Source organism: Tauraco erythrolophus, chromosome 1 (genome assembly GCF_009769465.1).
Source record: "Tauraco erythrolophus isolate bTauEry1 chromosome 1, bTauEry1.pri, whole genome shotgun sequence".
Classification (NCBI taxonomy): Eukaryota; Metazoa; Chordata; class Aves; order Musophagiformes; family Musophagidae; genus Tauraco; species Tauraco erythrolophus.
Window position 1 is genome coordinate 8,854,676 of NC_141465.1, and position 13,144 is coordinate 8,867,819.

At 40.2% G+C, this 13,144-nt stretch overlaps 2 protein-coding genes across 4 annotated transcripts in view; both read right to left on the reverse strand.

Annotated features, from left to right (window-relative positions):
- Window positions 1-1,031: 1,031 nt before the first annotated feature.
- On the reverse strand, window positions 1,032-9,821 carry LOC104370147 (cell cycle control protein 50C). Its single transcript, XM_009991979.2, has 7 exons — window positions 9,609-9,821; window positions 8,716-8,826; window positions 7,357-7,458; window positions 5,878-5,968; window positions 3,548-3,685; window positions 2,317-2,526; window positions 1,032-1,219 (listed from the first exon to the last, which is right to left on the reverse strand). The coding sequence occupies exons 1-7, from the start codon at window positions 9,819-9,821 to the stop codon at window positions 1,032-1,034; spliced, it is 1,053 nt and encodes a 350-aa protein (XP_009990281.2).
- A 1,273-nt stretch (window positions 9,822-11,094) lies between these two features.
- Window positions 11,095-13,144, reverse strand: part of CMSS1 (cms1 ribosomal small subunit homolog) — a 252,196-nt gene continuing 250,146 nt past the window's right edge. For all 3 annotated transcript variants that reach the window (XM_086623861.1, XM_086623795.1, XM_086623941.1), the window contains one exon: window positions 11,095-11,243. In XM_086623861.1, the coding sequence (XP_086479987.1) occupies window positions 11,160-11,243 (84 nt within the window). In that variant the 3' untranslated portion in view covers window positions 11,095-11,159. The remainder of the gene's footprint in view (window positions 11,244-13,144) is intronic.

Here is a 13,144-nt window from a genome sequence, read left to right on the forward strand (position 1 = left end):
ATTTTGTGAGAAACTAGACATAACTCCTAAATGTGTAAAAATTTGAACATGAAACATGAAAATTGATAAGCAATTCACAAGCTGCAGTGTTTACTTTCTGAAAATTAAGTTGACAGATTTTCCGATGCTTTGTCTTCTATTGACAAGAAGTCACCACACCACAGAAATGAGGACTTGAAAGGGGAAAGACATTTAATGTCATGTAAGAGGCTGGATTTTTGCATGGAAGGGTGCGGTAGGTAGGAGTGCAATTGTGGCCTAATAGTTATATTAGGTAGATATTTCTGCTGAAATCTTCAGCATTAAAGGAGTTTTTAATTTAAGCTTTCTATTAAATCTTCATTAAAAAAATGAAAATCAGTGTTTTGATGCCCTCTAGCTTTGCAGGTTAGTCTCAGTATCTAGATAAAACTGCTAAATTGGGTTTAAACAAACTCCAACTCCTAAAAAATGCTCTATATTCAATCATAAATCGAGTATCAAACTGTGATGAATATGCTATGCTGAACTGGTTACTTTTTCAGGATAGCTGAAAAACGTATATAAAACCTAAGACAAGCCATTCAGCCCATGCATGTGGCCCACAAACAGATGTTAGCACCAAGTTCTACCTGCTCAAGCTTTTTGATGGATCAAGACCTCACTTTTTACCCATCCAAAGCTTCATTTAAGTGAAGAGAAATATTGTCTGAATTAAGGGCTGAGTAAGAAATGAATATGGACCCTTATCTCTGGCCAGACATTAGTACCATATAATTTCTTTGCCATTGCAATTCTAACCCACTACACTATCTGTTGTTTGAAGCTCATCTCATTTCAAGTTTCCTAGGAAACAAATTCAGGAGCACACATACATTAATAAGAATGGAACCTCGGACAAGTTTGGGTTTGGATGATGGAATAGCACTGTCCCTCAATCTCCTTATGCTCACCAAACCTGCTACTGAAGCAGATCCAGAGCTCACGGGAAAGAATGAAAAGTCTGTGCTGTACGTTCTTCGTTCACAGCACACCTGTGCCAGGGAACCTTATTACTTCTGAAAGTGTGTTTTCTCTTTTCTGAGCTTTAAGTGGACGGCAGTTATGACAAAACCTGTCAGGGTTGCTGCTGTGCCCGAAACCACGTAGGCAATTCCCAGGAATGGGTTGCTTCCTCCGCTCCATACCACGGTTGAAAGAATCACATGCTTCCTCCCCTTGAATTTGGTAACAGGGAAATCTGACAGAAGGACGTTAAGGTTTCACTAACAAAGTTTACATTATTTCCAGGAAGAGAAAAAATAGTGGTAAATGCTCAAAAGTCTTTCCAAGGCATAAAAAGTCTGGAGATCTGCATTTGCTGCAAAACTTCCCTGAACTGATCTGTTACGTCTTTGCTATTCTGGGTCCAAACTCAGTAGCAGCTGGTGGTAAGAAAGCCAGTTATTTTAGAAACAGTCTCTGTGTGAACGTGGAAATACTTTTTTTTTTTTTTAATTATAAATTTCAGATTCATAATTTATGTAATTAAATATTACTGTGTCAATTTTCTATGGAAATCCAGTTGAAAACGAGCCTTTTGGGCAGCTTATCATAATGATACTCCACATATCCTTGCTGAGGGGAAGTGCCCACCTCTACCTAATATGTTGTTGACCGGAATGTTATATGATTTTACCTTTCATCACTCCACACAGAAGCTTTCAGAACAGAACTGTGCTACAACATTTAAAATCATAGCTGTATCGGCTGAGAGAGAAGAGAAATTTATAGTCACCTTGACATAACTCCTGCTGACAAAACAAGTGCTTTAGTCAGCAAAGTTCACGCTGTTCAGCACGAGAGTGCGTTTTCACCAGCACAACAGTTCCTGTCAGGCCATGGCCCAAATCTGCCAGAAGGCTCTGCTGACACAGGCATCCCTGCCCTTGAGAGCTGTGCAGGATGCAATTCATGCACCCCAGTAAGGCTGTCTACACATCTGATTAGGCCACTATTAAATATTCCAGCTAAAACTTCTTCAACCATCTCCTGAGGTTCCCACTCTTCAGTTTTACCCTTTGTGTAAAGCTCCCATGTGCTATCTCCAGCCAAAAGTGGTCCCCTCACAAGTCAAATCCAAAGTCACATACTGCCATTTGAGTAACATGTCTTAACTCCATCTGTCTGGGCTAAAGAAAATGCATTTGTAGTGTCACCACTCCCAAAACTAGGTCTTTTCATCATGATTTAGTTTGGGGTGTTTTGCTCAGTTTCTTTGCCATTTTACTATGCAAATCCCATCCCCTTCCATCTTGTTGGAACTGTCTAATAGTCTTGGATAACATGAAAGGATACTATAGGAAATATGAAAAGTGTAATTCCCTGCTGGGAGGCCATCCGCAAACTGGCTTATCCGTCTGACACGACGGTAAAGATTTCTGAATGTAGGAAAGGCTGACACTCGCATCCAGATGATGAAGTCATCATTTACATAACCGTTGTTCCTTTCATCTTCCTCATCTAACAAATATACTGGTTTCTGCCAGTAAGGAGGTCTTGCTGTTCCTGATGAAAAAGAAAGAAACCAGGAAAGATATACAGTCAGTAAAAACAGTGGTTGGTGACTAACTTCTAGGCCTGCTCACAACTAACACAGAATATGAGATATGAAAGAGACACAAGACTCTGTCCAGTATTGAAAAATTATATATGCTAGATAACACTTTTCACCCAAGCATCTCCACTCACCTCAAACATGAATGAGCAGAGTTTAACAGTAAGTACCCAGCGGTTGCTATGCATTAGAAACTTGGAGCACAGGAAAAATAAAGTGACTTGCACAAATGAAAATACTGTTTAACCTGGATTCTTACCTCTTCAGCAAGCAACGTGCTCTCTACAATGAGGAGCTTGCCTTCATTTTTATACATTAATTTATTCCTGTACAACCAGAAAGGCACCTTTTTGCAGCCTAGTGGCACAGCATATGATATTTAGAATCTATCATATGAAAAATATTTATACAATTAACTTTGCATACTGCATCCAGCACAGCACTGCCCTGATCCAGAACAGGGAGCTTTTAGTCCTACTTCAATACAGCTCAACCATAACAAGGAACCAGCCCTAGGAATCAGCTGTTTGAAAGAACTGGTGACGATAGCAGCCTCACTTGTCTCACAGCTGCCTAAGAATCTAAACAGGAATGAAGATCGAAAGGCGTGACGTGCAATTCTCCTTCATAGATGTTTTCAGTAGGAAACAATAAAGAGACTGTATTCTTGCTTTCTCTGGACAGATTAAGCATTACAAGAAAATGTACAGAAAGGTGTTTGCATGAGCTAATTTCAGTCTTCTAAAACCACTTTCTCCCAATTTCTATTGTCAGTGATTAAAAAAAAAAAAAAAAGATATTTTGGCTAAATCTGTCTTCTGTTCTCAGTCACCCTCTAAAGCTGTTTCTCTGATCTGCTTTGGGAGATATTTCTCCCAAAGGCAATTTGTCTCAAAATGGGAGACCCTCACACAATGAGGTGGAGGTAGGGAAGCCTTTGAAAACAACGAATACCAGTGGAACCACTCTTACCTGCAAATGCATAAGAGAGATTGTATGATTTTGGATTGCGAAATTTCACATTTTTATCTGTCCACCAACTGTTTCCAGTCTTCAGCAGTGGTACTTGAATAACAGATGAGTTAAGACTGTAAAAAAGTTCAATAGTATCTGCAGGGAATACAAGAAGCAATAGGTATGAGTAGAGGACAGTCATTCTAATTGCCAGCATGACTAACAAAACCTGTCACATTGCAGCATCTTTCGAGAGAATAGAAAACAAAAAAAAACCTGGGCAAGGTTTCATCATGACTGTATACAGAGCACTGTACACTCCACAAGAAGAATTAAGGTTCCAGAGCCTTAGAACTTCTGAAGTTTTAAAGACTGAACATACTCCTACCAATAATTCTGTTGACTCACTGTGTGGAAATATGTGCAAGTACCTCATGTCCATCAACTCCTGTGTGACTAACTTCTTTGCAAACCACTTTTGGAGCTCTCTAGTTAGTTACAGAAGTTACTCTCCTAGTTAGCTTTCCCTAGCATTTCTTTGACAGTTGTCCTAAACTGATTTTTTGGCTATATACAACATATGTTTTCACGGAACAGGGGAGAGGTGAAAGCACAATCAAGGGAATCCATGACCTTTTGGAAAAAATTCTTCTTTAGTTTTACGCTATTTAGACCTTGTCTACCAACTTGAACACGAACGCTTCCTTCAACCAAAAAAGATTTAGTTAAAATTGTGCTTAACTGTGCCATCCTGTTTTGGTGGGCAAAAAGCACTGGTTTTCATCCATTATATTTTCCTATTTAGATTAGTTTAACGCAAGGCTAAAACATTACAGATCTCATTAACATCTATGTAAACATGTAGGCAGCCAATGAGATGATGGGCAGGGATAGTTAGATGAGGGGCTGCTTTTTAGGAAACACGAAAATCACAACTCAATTGCATTAATGAAAACACACTTTTTTAAATCCTGCTACAAAACCTGTGTTCACACAGCTCCTTAAGGCTCAGACACACTCTTCTAGGTAAGTGATCATTTTGGGCCCCACCAGGTCCCTCGCTGTTTGTCACTGGTTCATTAACAGGAGTTGCTACTCTCTGAGCTCTGCCTGCTGAACTGCTTGTCTGACGGCTCCCCTACCTGCTGGCTTGGGTTAAAAACCTTTCCCAGGGCAGCACCTTGGCCATCTTCCTCATTTTACAAAACAAGATTAGAGAGCAATTAGACAACCAGCTGAACTGTCAAAAGTGAACGGGAAGCACCCTCTTTCACAGCAGAGGGACAGAAATGAGCTACCAGAGGGGGAATTCAGCCATCACCCCTTTCCCCGACGTCACCATCAGCTGGAACGTTTCATCTCGCTGTGCACTTAGGACAGAGGCAAAGGCAGACACTGGGAGGTTTACCCTCAGCATTTTAAAATCTTCCTATCCCTACTTCTCTGCAGCCAGAGCTCCACAACAGTGTGGGCTGCACACAGGTAGCTCTGCTGGCCTAGGTCTAAGCCCACTCCAATAAATCAGACTTCCAGAGGAGCAGGTGGGTGCACAAGCAGATCAACATCAAATGGACCTAGAAGTTACTGACTTCAGCAGCCCTGCACAAGTCCTCTGGTGTGAGTGGCTCAGCTGCTTGAAAACAGGTGCTGCATTGCCAAAAATTGCTGCATGGAACAGGTGAAAAAAAGAAGGGGGGGCGGGCAGACAAAAAGGATGAGGTAGGAGATAAAAGTCTGTAGAAGTTTTTTTTTCTCCTTTCCTCCCAAAGAAATCCATTCTGAAAGCTGCCAGCGTTCATGGCCAGGAGCCCTCCAGGTTTCAGCCTAAACGTACTCATGGGCAGATTATGCCTGCTAGGTTGCTATAAACAAGATCAAACCTGGGATCAAATTGAATACAACTATTTATGCTTCCAGCATTCAAAGAACAAAATGCAGCCACATAGATCCAAAGGTCCAAACCAATGTGAAGAACATGTCTCCTCCTTCTAAGCACAGCACTGCGGGAAGGCAGAATCTGGGCTCTCCCTTCACTGTGCAAGAATGTAATTTTTTAGCAAGCAAGTACACTAAATCTGTTGTGTCATCGCTCCTTATTTCACCAGGGACTCAATTCCTCAGTCCTGTTGCACATTCACATTAAAGACGGCCTTAGTAAATTAAAAATCTTCCTTGGTTTCAAAATGAAGGGCAAGTTACTAAACAGTAGGAAGCAGAGCCCCATATTCACCACCTCTCTTTTGTGGGAGAAAGACACAGATCTTGCAATATCAGGACTCAGCTGGATGGCGGTAACGGAATAGTTTCAAGTGGAAATCAGTAAGAATATGTAGAAGGTACCTACTTACCATTGAAGATGCTGTTGGCAATAGCACCGCACGGAGCCATGGGCGTCCCATTTTCGTAGGTGGTGAAGGGTGAGCAGTAGCTGTTCTGAATCTGCATTCAAGGCCACAGAACAATCAGGCACAGAACCTGGGGGTTTTGGTTTGCTTTGCTGGTGTTAATGTTCTCCTCCCATTCCTTCTTCTGAAAAGCCACTGAATAATTAAGTCTCCAGTACCTTTTGGTCACATTAGAGATACATCCAAATGAGTGGATTTGTGGTTAAGGAACACCTTCTGGATCTCTGTAAGTAAACTTAAGATCTTCACCAAATTCTGCTGGGGACTTGCAAACTCCAGACTACAAACGCTCATTTGAGGATCTGCTATTGTAACACAGCTACAATTTAAAATGTTCCAGTGAAGCTCTGGCTTAGCCTAGAACATCTTATTATTCCTTCTTTTCAATTCTGACCTGGACTACTTCAGTGGTGGAGAACAGCAGATGCAGTTAGCCACATTACTGCAGTTCTGTGTGGGGAAGTCTTGATGCATGAAGACACAGCATGAAAAACAAAACCCCATCTCAAATTTACCACATCTCTCCTATCCCAGTTTATAAGAAACCATAAATCTTCAGGTTTAAACACAGAAACATTTTCGAATAATTCTAATAAGCTGTGTATCTGATTGGCACAAAAGCCAAAAGCAGTTGCACCTGGATGCAAACAAACACGCTGATGGGACACCTGGAGAAGCAGATGTATGGGGAACGTGTCTTGAGAGTTATAAGAAGCATTTTATAGAAACAACAGATTATCATGGCAAAATCACCATATGTAGTGAGAGGACAGTGTGTGAACTGTGTGTATATTAAGAAATGCTATTTTTAAGCCAAAGAAAACATGTTTTAGATTTTTAATTTAAAAAACTGAATGCAAGGATTGCATTCTCCAATTTCCTCATGCAGGCCTGCTGTAGATCATGCTGTTTAGCCTCCTCTTTAGACCTCTAAGCTGCATACTTCAGAATGCTACATGATCACCTATTTCACCAGAAACCTTTTCCTGCTCTTTGCCCTCTTCCAAAGGGCAAAATGAAAGACTCCGAATAACTTAATTCCCTAACCTTATAATAAAAGCACAACTTAAAACATTTCTGGCTAAGAGTGAAAACACTAGAAGGAAAAGCTTTTTGTAAATTTATTTGAAAAAGACAATGTATTTTTAATCAGCATCCCTACAAGGTGCAGGTTTGAGAACTGCAACACTGGTCTGACATCTTTTATTCATCCCCTCGATCTTCCTTTCTTATTAGCTTATTAGACATAATGACCCTAACAATCATAAAAGCAGACACCAAACACTGAAAATCGGTACCTTGTTATTATTCCCTAGAGCCGTCTTAACACACGTAGAGTCACGCCTAGTTAGCTCTCCATATGGCCAAATATGCACCTGACGGAAATACTGGCAATCTCCCAATATAAAGAAAAAAACTTACATTTACGTTTCGACCCAACAATTGCGCGTCACTTCTTGATATCATGTATCGACGGTGGTTTTGATAGAAGTTTTGCAGGCCATAGTACATAAAAACATCACCCTAGAATTCAATGATAAATTCCTTCAATAAAGTGAGTTCATGTAGACAAAGAGAAATCCTATTACTTGCTAAAAAAGAGAGGGGAAGAGAGAATTCAATTCATATTTAAGTGTTAGTAACTACACTCTAAGCAATTACTTCAGCGGACGATGGTTAGAATCTAGTCTTTACCCCAACTGAAAGTTTTACTATTTTGGCACAAAATTAAACATACTTTAAATCGCCAAATGAAATCTAGAACAAAAAGGCCTGATTATTATTTTACTCAAGATGGCACAGCCGGGCATGAACCTGCAATGACTATGAATAATTTCATGGAGACTGACATTCAACTTCCATACAACATGGTGCACAAAAAACTTCAAAAAGTACCCATTAGCCCTTAATTCCTTCAGATTTTTTGAAAAATAAGGCTGCCTCTCATCAATTATTTCGACCCTTTGCAAAGTTTAGACCTGTAATTAAGAGGAGAATGCTAGGCAGGCAAATACAAGCAAGAAACAGGATTATTAAACTATATTAAAAATTTCCATTAAATAAACTTTTCATCTCAAATATCACTGTAATCTGAAGAATTACAGAGTATTTTAACAGCCTCTTCAATACTGAAGAACCCTAAAGTGACTTCATAATTTAAATTGCACTGTAACTTGAAGGGATCCTTTATGCAGTACTAAGCATAAGATCTCTTTGGCGGAACACGAAGCATTTAAACAGTCTCAGCAACATAACCCGGCAGTTTAGGACAGGAAATGAAGGATACTTTTCCCAAATGAAATTGCAGAATGACATTGCTAGACTTGAATTATTTCAAGGACCTCGGGGATTAACAGGAAAACCCTTGTAAAAAAGACTACAGGGGTTTTACTTCTGACAAGTGGTTAGAGCTCCAGATTTCCTTGTCATTGGAGAGCTTAGCAGTGCAGTAACAACTAACCCCAGGCCAAGGGCAAGGGTTTTCTACTGACTCAAAGAGAAGTCACCTCCACAAACAAGCACCATTTCCTCCACACCCAGCTTCTCCTTGGACATCTCCCAACCAAGGACGGAGGTAGCCTGATCTTGATTATTTTTAACATGTACCAAAATGAATGGCAAAGACAAAAGAGTAAAATTTTGAGTATTTCATGTTTTTAAAAAGTACAAAGAAAACTTATTCGGGAGCTCTACAGAGCAGAATTAGTGTATTTTATCACATAGGGATATAAGTAACAGGAGGTACTAAGCAAGTTGAGTTGGTTTCTTGCATCCACTTACCAATATATCTTCCTCTAGCGTGAAATTAACATAACAGAGGCATTCTATATTCCAATTAGAGGAATTTTCACGGAGTTTTGAACAATCTGAGCATTTATCTGAATAAGCAATCTGTCAGAGAAGTGAACAAGCAAAGATATTGTAATAAAGGACATTCACATAGGAAAAGGTTAGTGTTTTAGCTCCACGACTTCTCAGAGCAGTTGTCATCTAAGCGTCTGGACTGCCAAAAACTTAAAATTTGACAGAGGTGGAGAATTAGGATTTGGCCCCAAAGAACACTCAGAAATTTTATGCCTGGTATAAAGCTGTTTTAGAGCCTTTTGACGACTGCTGCAGAACCTCCACATCTGCTCCTTGGCAAAGGAGTGCTGAGTGAAGAACACTGCTGCAGCTTGGTCTGGCTGACCAAGTAGTGCTTGACAAATCCCCCCATGCATTACGGCCCACTCGTCTTGAACAGCCTGGATGCAGTGCTGAGCGTTGGCTCCAACCAGGAGTCTGTTAATACCACCACAGGTCTAACCAAGCTTGCCTCCAGGAGGCATTTAAACAGCAGGGCGTCCTGCATTTTAAGGTTTTGCCCCAGCAAACATATATGTTCTTCTAGTACCAAACACTATCAAAGGCATTAGTTTATTTCCCTTCAAAAATGTAAGAAATAATGAGAATATTTTAGATATCACTCAGTTAACCACCCAGTGCTCGGCTTTTATCGGTGACCAACTATCTCTCAGGATTTTCCTTGGAATACTGGATGCTGGACACATGTCCAAGGCATGAAGCCATTGCTATCATCTTCATCCAGAAGCAAAAACTCAAAAGCCTTTCCCTCCAAACATAGCCCAGTTTCTTCTTTGTAGAATATCTAAGAATGCCACTCCCAAACAAACCTGGATTTCTCTGACGCTGTTTGCGGACAGTATAAGGCAGATGCCCGCAGAAAGGCAGAAGGCGCCCGAGAGAAAGAAGCTGGAGAGCACAGTCGCAATGGTGAGCTGGGGCTTCCAAGCTGGTAGCTTCTGTTGTCTGAAGGCACTGTTATCTGGACATCTGGAAGGACGCGCCGCCCCTTCTTGCGGAGTAAAACTTGTCTTGTTTTTCATTTTTTTCTTGGTGAGAGGAAGGAATAATACACTTGTGCTGGAGAGAGTTTAAGCTGAGATACTGTCCCTACTGTTGGGAAACTATTGTTTGTTCAAACCTGCATTATGGCCAGGAATTACTTATTAACTAGCTCTCTCTCTTCCTCATTTTCTACATTTGTGTCTTAAATCCCCACGATCAGCTTGTACCAATCAAGTGACTGTGCACTTTGGTCAGGGTGTCCAGCTCATGCCTCCTGGAAAAGCTTAAATATATGCTTTTTCCTGCCTCACAATTCAGTAGGATTTGTTATGTCTTGTTCATTTGTAGGAGCACTGCCTGCTATACTGGAATTTCTGTGCAATTTCAGATGCATTATTTCTTCTCCCTTCACTTCCACAGCTGTCCAGCTAACAGGAATGGCATACAATGAAAGGAGCTCTACTCCCATTGCACTGGATTCCACTGGGGAGGACTGCAGGTGCTGAGACAGCAATGGACAGAAAACATCACTTTGGAAGACCAAAGCAATTTTCTTAACTTACTACATTCATTGCTATTGATTCAGACGTAACTTAAAGTTGTAAAAAGGTGACGTGTTTTTTATCACAAAAGGGCAAATCATTCTCAAAACATCTGATTTGGACCAATGGCTTTCCAAGATGCTGATGACTTGCTCACCTCTATTCCATCTTGTCCTGTGAAAAAAAGGCATCCATTCCCTACTATCCACAATGACAGAAGAACCACCCAGAGATCATTGCCTTTTAATTTAAATGGATAAACAGAAGAATGTTTTTTGCACACTTCAACAACCAAAATAAAGTCTCAATATACAGATAATTTATCAGGTAATAGCAAAAAAATAGCATTTGGCCAGCTCTAGAACAGATGGGTGAAAAACACCTTCTTGACAAATTACTGAAATTCATACATTTTCAATGATTCTCTAAGGCAAGAACTAGACTATCACTCTCATGAGAGAAGTAAAGGTCTCCTTTGGGGCAGCAGAGGGAGATAACAGAGAACGGAATTGAACAAAGACTTTCATGCCCAAGTTTGCTCATCCTCAAAGTCTTAAAAGTGACGTAGTAGTAAATGTAGCAGGTGAACGTAATGTCCCTCTAATTTCAATATCATATTGCTCCTGCAACAAAAATCATACTAAAACTACACATAAAACTTCTGTTTCATTATTAAAAAGAAACTCAAAAAAAGTTGCAATGTGCATACTTTCTATATTGGTAGATCTCTGAACAGTCAAAATTCTTAATTCCATCACCCATTAATCACTTCCCAATTGCCAACATGATAATAGTAAAACACAGCTGCAAACGACCTCCTTGTTGGTAAAACTATTAAAAGAGTCCCAGCTTCACAGACCCCTCTCTGCACAGCTTGATAATGCACATCTCCAGTAGGTCAATTGTTTCTTTCTTTATCTGAAGAAAACAAAAATCAAAGAAAATATCAAAAGTTACTGATAATGCTTCAGCTAAATACCATTCTCTATTTACTCAGGCACCTCACTATAAGACTAGAAATTAAAGAAGAGAGTCCCATACAAGGTCCTGAGCTCTACAATGTTTCCACTTTGTCAAATATGTACCATTCGCTCTGCAATCCTAAAGTACAACTACGGCTCATGCAGTCCCATCTAACAGGGCTGGAGCTAAGTTGTCACCAGTACGGAGCTGCTAAAGCACGCCACAGGAAGAGATCCACCCTGGGCTGCAAAATCCCCGCGGGACTTTCCAGAGTGCCAATGGGTATCAAGTCGTCCAAGGGCGGTACTGCACTGCAACAGCCTCAACGCTGTCCGTGTCTGAGACACCCGAATGAAGGCGAGCACAAAGGTCAGGTCTTCACGTGTGGCATGCAAAGTACTTTGGTTTATAACACGGATGTGGCTGCAGCTTTTTGCTTATCTAAAGATCAAAGACAAATGTACTTGAGAGCAAAAAAGAGTATACAATCAATTTTTATTTAAACCTTTACGCTTCAGCACAAATCTAGCACGCTAAGACAGAGTCTGATAAACTCATTTACCCCATGGATGGTTTCTTTGTAAGCTTTCTTTATATTTCCTTTTCTCCACTGTTTGGGATGAATGGAGTGAGACACACAGAAACAGAGAAAAAAATCCAACAGCATTAACTAATGAGATGTTGAGGCATCTGAAAGAGCACTGGATCAGGGTGCCACCCCTTACGTGGATGTGATGGGATACAGGACCGTCATATGGGAGGATTCATGTGTTTCTAAATTCATATATTTACCAGAATATACCACTGTGTACATAATTCTCCACTGAATATGATGTGAGCACAAACACATCAGGTAGCTCACACCTTTAAAACAGAGCTACAAATTTTCCATGAATGGACAAAAAGTACAAGTGCTTCCAGCTGTTCTCACTTTCTGGTGTGATTACAATGAAATGTAGCAAAGGAGCACCTTATTTACGCAAAGAAATTATCGACAAAGTGAGGTTTCGATCAGGGTCTGTATGCCTCATTTTCAATTTTAACGGCAGTTTTGCCTTCACAACTAACATGGGGTTAAAAAAATTAGTACATCTAACTGTCAGTTCTCTAAATTGTGTTGTTGGTACTAAAATTCCTCTCTTCTTTGAGCAAACTTATTACTAATCTTGGTATGTATTTGACAATTTTTATACAAGCACAGGAGTAAGATCCTCTGCTCACTAAGACTGTATTCCATATTTCAAACCTGCAAGCTGCCAGAAAATCCTTCTGATTTCTACTCTGTTACGATGCCTTATCTCATAACATTATTTGGGTATCTCTTATTACTGACATTCTTATAACGTTCAGGAATTGCCTGATGTCTGCAGCAGGACAAACAGCTGCAAGATGCTCCGCTTACATAGCTCAAGATGTCAAAAACCTTTCTGTATGTTGTGTTAACCTGAGTCATGTGCACGTTCAAAGACTTTTCTGTAATTGCATATTCACTATTCTGTGAGCTGGAGGGGTACTTCAGGTTTGCAATACCCCAAAATCAAATACTGGCAACATAACCTCTTCAGATGACTTAAAAAATCCATCCCATCGCAAACAGCACCTTTGGTACTACTATCTTGTGCTGATGTAGCTTTTGTAGTTCTGCATTCTTTAAAAATCTTACAGGTAAGAGCAAGCACCATGCAAAAAAGCCTTATGTATTTACCACAAGAGGGAGCCTCCTTGCCTTAAAAAGCAGAGCGGGTCTTTACTATTTCATTTCTGCAATGTGTTTTTTGCGGAGCACTTTATCCAAGATTATTAGGAACATGTATATGGGACTGTAAAATACAGCACATTCAAATACATAGACAAGT